The following is a 10439-nucleotide window of genomic DNA, read 5'->3' as shown; positions in this document are numbered from 1 at the left end:
TGAATCCATGCTGACTGTTCCTGATCACTTTCGTCTCGTCTAAGTGCTTCAGAATTGATTCCTTGAGGACATGCTCCATGATTTTTCCAGGGACTGAGGTGAGGCTGACCGGCCTGTAGTTCCCAGAATCCTCCTTCTTCCCTTTTTTAAAGATTGGCACTACATTAGCCTTTTTCCAGTCTTCCGGGACTTCCCCCGATCGCCAGGAGTTTTCAAAGATAACAGCCAATGGCTCTGCAATCACATCCATCAATTCCTTTAGCACTCTCGGATGCAACGCATCCGGCCCCATGGACTTGTGCATGTCCAGTTTTTCTAAATAGTCCCGAACCACTTCTTCCTTCACAGAGGGCTGGCCACCCCCTCCCCATGCTGTGCTGCCCAGTGCAGTAGTCTGGGAGCTGACCTTGTTCGTGAAAACAGAAGCAAAAAAAGCATTGAGTACATTAGCTTTTTCCATATCCTCTGTCACTAGGTTGCCTCCCTCATTCAGTAAGCCCACACTTTCCTTGGCTTTCTTCTTGTTGCCAACATACCTGAAGAAACCCTTCCTGTTACTCTTAACATCCCTCGCTAGCTGCAACTCCAGGTGTGATTTAGCCTTCCTGATTTCATTCCTACATGCCCGAGCAATATTTATATACTCATCCCTGGTCATTTGTCCAATCTTCCACTTCTTGTAAGCTTCGTTTTTGGGTTTAAGATCAGCAAGGATTTCACTGTTAAGCCTAGCTGGTCGCCTGCCATATTTACTATTCTTTCTACACATCGGGATGGTTTGTCCCTGTAACCACAATAAGGATTCTTTAAAATACAGCCAGCTCTCCTGGACTCCTTTCCCCCTCATGTTATTCTCCCAGGGGATCCTGCCCATCAGTTCCCGGAGGGAGTCAAAGTCTGCTTTTCTGAAGTCCAGGGTCCGTATTCTGCTGCTTTCCTTTCTTCTTTGTGTCAGGATCCTGAACTCGACATCTCATGGTCACTGCCTCCCAGGTTCCCATCCACTTTTGCTTCCCCTACTAATTCTTCCCGGTTTGTGAGCAGCAGGTCAAGAAGAGGTCCGCCCCTAGTCGGTACCTCCAGCACTTGCACCAGGAAATTGTCCCCTACACTTTCCAAAAACGTCCTGGATTGTCTGTGCACCGCTGTATTGCTCTCCCAGCAGATATCAGGTCGCCCATGAGAACCAGGGCGTGCGATCTAGTAGCTTCTGCGAGTTGCCGGAAGAAAGCCTCGTCCACCAGTAGTATCAGTGTGGGCCTAATTTTAACATAGATTAAGACAAAGAGGGTTGCAAAACTGAGTGGGGTAAAATGCAGCCTGGGCTGTAATTGAGGAACTCATCCTCACTCTCAATTTTTGTATTTTCCCTTCTTTCCACTGTGTATTCTCCGTCTTCTGCTCTCCCCACACATACAGTTATAAAGGGGGAAGGGCGGGGCATAAAGCCCAGGAGACCTATTTTGCTCCACTTTTGATTAGGATGATTAGTAAGGACCTCTGATCTAGGACCATGGTGAAACCAGAGTGGCCACTGCTAAGGTAGGTGGCAATATTTCTCTTTAACTCTTCCATATGACAGTGCTTAATCTTTGAAATGCTTTGTCTTGGTTGCATTCTGTGCCTTGTATCTTTTTCTGAATGCTGATGTGGAGGAAGAGGCAAGAGTGAGTAGGACGTGTACACACTAGTGCTTACTTCAGTATAACGTAAGTCGCTCAGAGGTGTGGAAAAGCTACACCCCCGAAGGATGTAAATTACACCAATCTAAGCTCCAGTGTGGACAGGGCTGTGTCAGTGGGAGAAGCTCTCCTGCCAACATAGCTACCGCCATTTGGGGAAGTGGAATAATTATCTCCCGTCAACATAGACCATCTGCATTAGCAGCACTGCAGTGGTGCAGCTACATCAGTCCAAACGCTGCTTTCAATCTCATAGAGATAAATTTTAGGAGAGAGAATACACCTCCTCACTCAAATATCCCTCTAGAAGGAGATTCCTTTCCTGATAGCTAATCTATGCTGTTCGTTCTTAACTTCACACCATTGTTGTATGATATCCCAACTCCCTGGAGTGTGAAAGGCTGTCCTTCTCTCGATCCTTGTTTGAATTCTTTAGGTCATAGATATCTGATCTAACTTTATCCCTTTGCTTTTTTTTTTGTGGCCTGGTCTACACCGGGGGTGGGGGGATCGATCTAAGTTACGCAACTTCAGCTACATATATAACGTAGCTGAAGTTGACATACTTAGCTCTATTTACCACGGTGTCTTCACTATGGTGGGTTGACAGCAGGTGCTCCTTCATCGACTCCGCCTGCGCCTCTTGCTCCAGTGGAGTACCAGAGTCGATGGGAGAGCACTCGGTGGTTGATTTATCAATCGACCCCCGCTGGATCGACCGCTGCCCGTCGATCCAGTGGGTAATGTAGACAAGCCCACAGTGTGTAAGGTAACAAAACCAGGGGGGGAAATTCCATATGTTGTTAATTTTTGATTTGTAAAGATGGTAAAAAAAGATGGTGTTGCATTACCTTGTGGTGACAGAAGCACTATGTGGAAGAGAATGGGATCAAAGGAAAAATGTGTCTGGCAAGCGTTCCTGCCGAGCACACAGCAAGCCAAGCAAAACATGTGTATTGGTAAAGTGTGCAGATGGGAGTGTGACAGCAGATCCATCTCCAATACCTGCTTCAGTGTCTGAACATCCATATAGTGCGCTATCCCACTTATATGTGGGAGGAAATATAGGAGCCACTTAGTTTTTCACTCTGCTGCTTTTTTGGAAAGCTAAGTAACTTCAGTTCATGAGCCTATGAAAGTCCTTGCCTTTCTAAATGAGCCTTGTCTTGACTCTCTCTGGTACCATCTCCGGTGTTTGAATGTCATACAGACAAAGGAAAATGTATTTCTTAATGTACGCCCTTTACTAACAACCAATTTTGTTGTTTTTTTTTAAAATGCACATTATACAGTAATGTAACTATTCTCTGTGGTGCATTTTAACATATTTTGTAGAAGAAAGAGATAGATACTATTTGTTGCTTAGAAACAATTCTGTGTAATGCAAAATGAATCCATAAACTTGTAAGCCTTCTTAAAACACATCTTGTGTGTGTATTGTTTATAGGTTGGGTCAGCTGCTAACTAGGACAGACCCCCAGGAACATGTTACCCCTGTGCATTGCAGTGGCTGCCTACTCACTTCTGGGTGAACTTAAAGATGCTGGGTACAGTCTACAAAGCCTTACTGGTCTAGTCCCAACTATGTACCACTTCTTTTAAACTCCACTCTGTCAGCTGCATGCAAAAGACTCAGTCTTTCTAGGGTGAAGCTTGCAGGTGTTGAACAGAGCATTGTCACTGGCAGTTTCTTGCCTTTTAGAATTTGCTCCTACCAGAAACACACCTAAGACCAAACTTCTTCTTCAATCCTTAGCCAAACATCAGCCGTAGCGACTGTTTACCATTTGGTCTGTTCCTGTGTGGCCACAAGGGCTTGACGGGCCAAAAGTCCAACATTGGAACAGACTTAATGGACCCATGTAATAGCAGGTCTTCCTCTGGACTGCTTCCACCACTTGGTTAGTGGAATTTTTATTCCGGATGTTACAAGCCACATGGAGAGCAGCATTCTGGCAATATGTCTGAAAAGCGTAAGATGTCAGCTGCGGCCAATGGCCTGAATAGTCTGTAGATAGGAGCAACTGTAAATGTCTGCGTAACAAATGAAGTTGTTCCATTTTATGCCCAATATATGACGTTGGCATTTTGTGTGGAAAGCCTCCAGCTTTTCCCAGTCGGAGCAGCATAGTGTCCATGTTTCATATCCGTACAGCATTACGGTGAGGACACAGGTCTAATAGATCCTAAACTCTGTTGTCATGCTGAGATGATGTTGATTCCATATTTGTTGTAAATGACCCATGGCAGACACTGCAGTCAGTCAGGGGAAGAACCTCCGTATGAGAGTTGGATGAACTGCTGAGTATAGAACCCAAATAGCAAAAGCTGGAGACTGCTTTGAGAGTTTCATTATTTTAGGAGATTGGAGTCGTGGGTGGACCTAATCCTAGGTTTTGCAGCTATGTCTTTGACCACAAAACATGGAGGCCGACCTTGGCCAACTAATCCTCCATTTACTGCAGTGCCTCATGAAACCTGTTGGGACTCTGTACTAGAAGAACAATGATAGCATCCTTCAACTACCTGAAGCAGGGTTCCAAAGGGGATGGAGCTAGGCTGTTCTCAGTGGTGCCAGATGACAGAACAAGGAACAGTGGTCTCAAGTTGCAGTGGGGGAGGTCTAGGTTGGATATTAGGAAAAACTATTTCACTAGGAGGGTGGTGAAGCACTGGAATGAGTTACCTAGGAAGGTGGTAGAACCTCCATCCTTAGAGGTTTTTAACGCCCAACTTGACAAAGCCCTGGCTGGGATGATTTAGTTGGGGTTGGTCCTGCTTTGAGCAGGGGGTTGGACTAGGTGACCTCCTGAGGTCTCTTCCAACCCTAATCTTCTATGATTCTATGAATGTCAGCAGCATAGTCAAGGTCTGAGAGTGAGAGATCATGGATCTTAATGCCTGTGGACCTGACAGAATGCTGCATTATGAAATCCATTGCCCAACAAAAGTGTGCAGTGGCCAAGACGCAGCCCTACCTGACACCAGATATTGATTTAAAAGGTGCCAACATCTGCTTTCCCAGATGTACATGGGCAGTGGTTCCATTGTACATCTCACTAATCAAGTCCAGCGGAGTGGTTGGAACACCTATGCCCTTTAAGGCTGAGTCAAACACAGCCTTGTGACATATGCCACGTGGAGGGGCTTCTTGAACAACAAGCAGAGGGGCCAAAATGGCATCTAATGTGGACCTAGTCCTCGTAAATCCTGACTGTTGAGAGTCACGCTTCCAATGTAGCAGGGGCTCCAAATGTGCCAGGAGAACATGCGCAAACACCATCCCTATCACGGACAACAAGGTGATTGTCCTGCAGCTCTTACATTTGCAGTGCAGTCCCTTGCCCTTATAAAGTTAGATCACAATACCAGTAAGTGCATTTGGGTCAGCCAGGAACACGAGATTATTATGTGGAGGGATGATGCATACTAGAGATTGCAATTGATCATAGAAATGATCTTTAATTAAATCAGCTAATTCCTCTCTCAGTGCATAGACTACTATGACAGCGAGGTGACCGTGCCGATGTTTAAGACATGCAATAAGTAGTCAAGATGACATGGGCATCCAAGTTATCAAGGAGGACTTGGCCTTGCCTCAGAGTAGTAATGCTACCCCATATAAGTGGTTGGAACTGCTGGAATACAGAAGTAATGAATCTTCCACCTCATGGCATCCATGATCTATCAGCCTTGCTTCTGATAGGCCAGTGATTGATATGCCAAGACAGTCCATTTCACATGAGACAACAAGAGAGCAAATGGCTGTTTCATATGTAAAGACTTTTTAGCTTTGAATTGAATTAAGTCAAAAGGAAATGCCTGCTATTCCCATAGCATCACCCTATACAAAATAAGGACAATGTTAATAAAAACTGTACAGAATTAACTTAAACTTACAGGACTGCCATTTTTGTTCTTGAATGTGCTTGTTTTGACAAAGAGCAGAATACACTTCAGTTGCTCAAATGAGCTCTTTCTATCCCTTCAGACACAAACCCCATCTGTTTGTTTCCCTTGCACTACTGCCAAGTTCTCAGATATCTACATTGTCTTGAAATGACCAATTACCAGTGTAACATAACTTGCACCACAGGCTTTGGTGTGCAATATAACAAACACAGAATTAAGGTGTATGCCACCTCTGCTGATTTGATCTCCTGTTGTATTTTAGTTAAAAGAAAACCTGCCTTGCAGGGTTAACTTATCGGTGATGCCCATGGGAATGTCTGCCAGCGTGGAGCAGGTATTGAGTCGTGAGGCCTTGCGGGACATGATGCTGGACCTCTTTTTGTGATGGCAAAAATAGTTACTAACATGAAATCGGAATTTGTCATGGAGGGAGGCATAGATGAAAGGGTTATAACAGGCAGAGCTCATGGCGATCAAGTGACATGACACTTGAATGACATTCACGTACCTCTTGTCTAAGATGATGAACTCTTCATCTACATCTCTGATGAGGTTCACCACCTGCAGAGGTAGCCAGCAGACAGCAAAGCACATGACTGAAATAATGAGAACCCGGAAGGTCTTTCGTTTTTTATTGGTCCGTTTCTCTTGGTTGTGGTAAGCAGCCCCTGGGACATTCCTCTTCCTGAGGCGATAAGAAATGGCACAGTAGGAGATAGAGACTGCAGAAAGTGGGAGCATGTAGGACAAAAGGAGCATTGAGCATGAGTACAGCAGCCTCTCTTTCTCTTGGTGCTTCCAGAATTCTTCACAGATGAACATGTCGTGGCCAATCTTGTTGAGATCTAGATAATGGGTGTGCATGGATGTAGGCACAGAAACCACAATGGAGAGTAACCAAATGAAGGCCACTATGTAGACACAGGACTTGCGGCTTAGCCTTTTGCGAATGGGGTAAGCAACAACAATATATCGGTCCACTGCAATAGCTGTGAGGGACAGCACAGACACAAATACAGTAGCAGTCTGCATCAACGTGACAAAGTAACACATGAACATCCCAAAGAGCCAGCCCCGGATCTCAAAGGCATAGGATGCAGTAAGTGGGACGCAGAAAATGCACATGATCAAGTCAGCTGCAGCCAAGTTTCCAATAAGGAAGTTAGTGGTGCTGTGCAGTTTTTTGGTGACAACAATAAGGAGAATAAGGAGCAAGTTGCCGATGCAAGCCACAGCCACCAGAGTGGCATAGAGGGGAATGAAGAGGGGCTTCAGGTCAAAGAGGAGGTCCAGGCCAGTGAACACAGGGATCGAACTGTTCTTCAAAGAGTTGTTTTGTAGCTGGCCCTGTGCCATGTTGAGTTTCACGTCTGATGACTGTTACTTATCCTTGCCTTAAACAAATTCAAACAGGGAAAGCTTGTTAGTACTAAAGAAAAATGGTGGTTTTGTTTATCAATTTCTGCCACAGGAGGTCAGCTGACTTCAAGGCCCAGATGCTCAGCTGTAGCTCAGGAGCCACCAGGCTGTGGTCCAAAGGAGGCTTACCTTTGTGTTTCCCTGATTCTGGGCTAGCTGCATGCGTGGATGGTCCCCTGGAATATGTTAGAATAGCCCAAATGCTGCTGTGAATTACTTTGGCTGCCAGTGGCCCTAAGGGTCTGTTATGGCACCAAGGATTCACCAAAGTGCAGGGAAGCCCCAGCCACGCACCTTTGCCTCTGGCTTCAGGGGCGTGGATGGAATGGGAGTCACCACAGCACAGGAGGATTTCCGCACACTGGGATGATCCTTCCAATGCTGGCTACATCATCCTTAGGGTTCCTTTATGCTGCTGGTGCAGTGCCAAGCAGCTAGAACCTGGATAAAGAATCAGGTTCCAAGTGTGTATCTTACCTGTTCCCTTCTACTCACTTCCAACTAGGGCATATGCCTAAGAGGCTCTTTCCACCTATGGAAGTGAGCCAGTCTGAGCTGCTGCTCATAAGATTTTCATCTCTCGGTGTACTTGGGGTTTCCATTTGATCTATATATCCACCCTACTTATTGTTTGCTGCATTGCCACAGCACCCAGGGGCTCCAGGTGCATTGCACTAGGCACTGTACAAACATGTAACAAACAGGATGGTCCCTGCCCCGAAGAGCTACAACCGAGAACCTGACTCTCATGGCCCTCATTCCAAATAGAAATAGCTCAGTCCCTCACTAGCTCTAATGTATTTATCCTCACAACACCCTTGTGAGGTAGGGAGGTGCTATTATTATCTCCATTGTACAGTTGGGGAATTGAAGCACAAAGGGGCTAAGTGACTTGCCCAAGGTCATGCAGGAAGTCTGGCAAAGCTGAGAACTGAACCACATCTACCACATCCTTGGCTAGTGTTCTAACCACATGACCATCCTTCCTTATCCTGGGTGGTGCAAAGGACCCTTAAATTAAGTGTTGCACTGCCTCAGTGATGTAAATGAAAATCAGGCTCCAGGTATTTCAAATGTTAACTGCACCTGATCTGCCAGGGAGTGGCACTTAGCCATGTGACTGAAACAATGAACATACCACCCTCACAGCCCACTAGAGGGTGAGAAAGAGCAGTCCAAAATATTACTCCTATCTTGCTTTTCTCTCAAGCCCATGTTTTCCATGTGGCGAGGCAATGTACTATAAACTGTGCCACTGGCTGGTTTTGAAGACAATAGCTGTCATTTTAAAAATTGTTCAAAGAGGAAAGACAAAGATTAACACTGGAAAGGACAAAGAACTTGAAATAATTGTCAAAACAGTTAGATATAACCGGTCATTTCATGCTAAATCTCTGAACATAATCCAGTTTGTCACTACTGTTTCACTCAGAGCAGCTCGTTATATTTTGTCACTCAGACAGTTTGTCAGTCATTCAGAGAGTCAGATCTCTAGAGCAGTGGTTCTCAAGCAGAAGTATATCAACTCAACTAGATATTTGCCTAGTTTTACAACAGGCTACATGAAAAGCACTGGAGAAGTCAGTACAAACTAAAATTTCATGCAATCACTTGTTTATACTGCTCTATATACTATATAAGTGTTTCTCAACCTGGAGGGGGGGGTCACGATTTTTTTTTAATTATATGGTAAAAGTGAGAAAGTAAGCATTTTTTCAGTAACAGTGCGCAGTGGCACTTGTATTTGTATGTTTGATTTTGTAAGTGAGTAGTTTTTAAGGGAGGTGAAACCGTGGGCGACTGGTGACCCAGCCATTGGGGGAGGCTAGCTCCCAGCCCCACCACTTGTGCCAAGGCCCCTCCTCTCCCCTTTTGCCCCCCCTGCTGCCCTCCCTCCCCCACAGGAGCTCAGAGCACTCCCACCACGGCCCCAGCACTGGGTGGCCAGGGGGCGATGCCCCAGCCCCGGTGCTCTGGGCGGTGCAGCCAGCCCTGGTGCTCCAGATGGCGGCACTCCCGGTCCTGGTGCTCCGGGTAGCCAGGTGGGGTGGCAAACCCCAGTGCTCCAGGTGGCGAGGCCCCAGCACCAGCCCCTGACTCCCTGTGGGAGGCAGGGCAGCCGGCCTGGGCCAGCCAAGGCAGAGCACTGGGAACTGCAGGAGGGGGCCTAGCCTGGGGGCGGAGCATGGGCAGGGCTACACTAGGCTGTTTGGGAAGGCACAGCCTATGATACCCACTGCCTATGGGTGAAACTTGGGGTTACTCAAGACAAACCAGCCTCCTGAAAGGGGTACAGTAGTCTGGAAAGGTTGAGAACCACTGCTCTAGAGTTGTATTTTACTGTCTCCTCTCCCAGTTCTACTCCCCTATACCCAACCTTCCTCTCGAATCCAGCCTGTCTCCCTCGGTCCTGTCTCTTCATTTCAGTTGTCTCTGACATCATTTTAATAACCTACCACCATTTCAAGCTCAACATGGTGGAAAACAGAACTTCTCATCTTTTTTCCCAATCCCTTTCCACTGTCCTCTTCATCTTGCAGTCATGTAAGCTTGTCATCAATTCTTCTCTCTTCTTCTCAACCCATAGCCAGATTCTCACTAAATCCTGCTGCTTCTTCTTTGACAATATCTCTAAAATGTGTCCTTTCCTCTCCATCCCATCCACTAAGCTCCTTGTCTAAACCTTGGGAATCTTACCCTTTGACTACAGCAACCTCCTCCTTTCTGGCCTCTTTGCTTCTCAAATTGCTTCTGTTAAGATCATCTTCCTCTCCCACTACTTAGAACATAGGGCCTGATTCTCCCTGGCCCTGCACCTTGCACAGTAATCTACACCAGTGCAAAGTGCCTGTGAAATGTTACCATTCTGCATTGGTGGTGATGTTTTGCACTCACTGTGCACTAACATGAACTCTTGTACAAGGTGAAGAGCAATGGAGAATCAGACTCCATGTCACTCCCCTCTGGAAATCTCTACAATGGCTTCCCCTTGTCTTCCTTGTGAAGTTCAAGTTTTTCATCCTCCCTTTGCAGGCTTTGAATAGCTCTGTCCCCTTCTCCTATGTACCAGTTATATCAATTAGTTAAGTACCCTTTTATTTTACAGTGTACATATACTTTTGGTTTTGATGATAAATACCTATTTTCTCTTTAGAGAAATCCTCTTAAGAGATGGGAATAATACTGGCCTTTTTGTAAAGCTTGAGGAGCTCATTCTGATCTCACACTGGAGTCAATCAGGAGTAATTCAATTGAAGCTAATGGAAGTACAGCAGTGTTTAAACTGGTGTGAAATCATAATCAAATCCTGAGACTTTTAGAGTAGGAGAAAGAGAATTGCTACAGAACTGTGGGGTCATATTCTACCCTGAGACTTATACACACAGCTTGCTGTGCATTGAGATGAAAATATACCTCATTCATCCA

General features: G+C 45.8%; 1 protein-coding gene across 2 annotated transcripts in view; it reads right to left on the bottom strand.

Moving 5' to 3' along the window:
- Positions 1–4510: 4510 nt before the first annotated feature.
- The window catches only part of LOC125638956 (prolactin-releasing peptide receptor-like), a 39978-nt gene continuing 34049 nt past the window's right edge, over positions 4511–10439 (bottom strand). For both annotated transcript variants that reach the window (XM_048855276.2, XM_048855277.2), the window contains one exon: positions 4511–6988. In XM_048855276.2, coding sequence (XP_048711233.1) covers positions 5853–6950 — 1098 coding nt within the window. In that variant the 5' untranslated portion in view covers positions 6951–6988 and the 3' untranslated portion in view covers positions 4511–5852. The remainder of the gene's footprint in view (positions 6989–10439) is intronic.

This window comes from Caretta caretta, chromosome 6 (assembly GCF_965140235.1).
Source record: "Caretta caretta isolate rCarCar2 chromosome 6, rCarCar1.hap1, whole genome shotgun sequence".
Taxonomy (NCBI): Eukaryota; Metazoa; Chordata; order Testudines; family Cheloniidae; genus Caretta; species Caretta caretta.
This window is presented reverse-complemented; position numbering and strand designations above follow the sequence as displayed.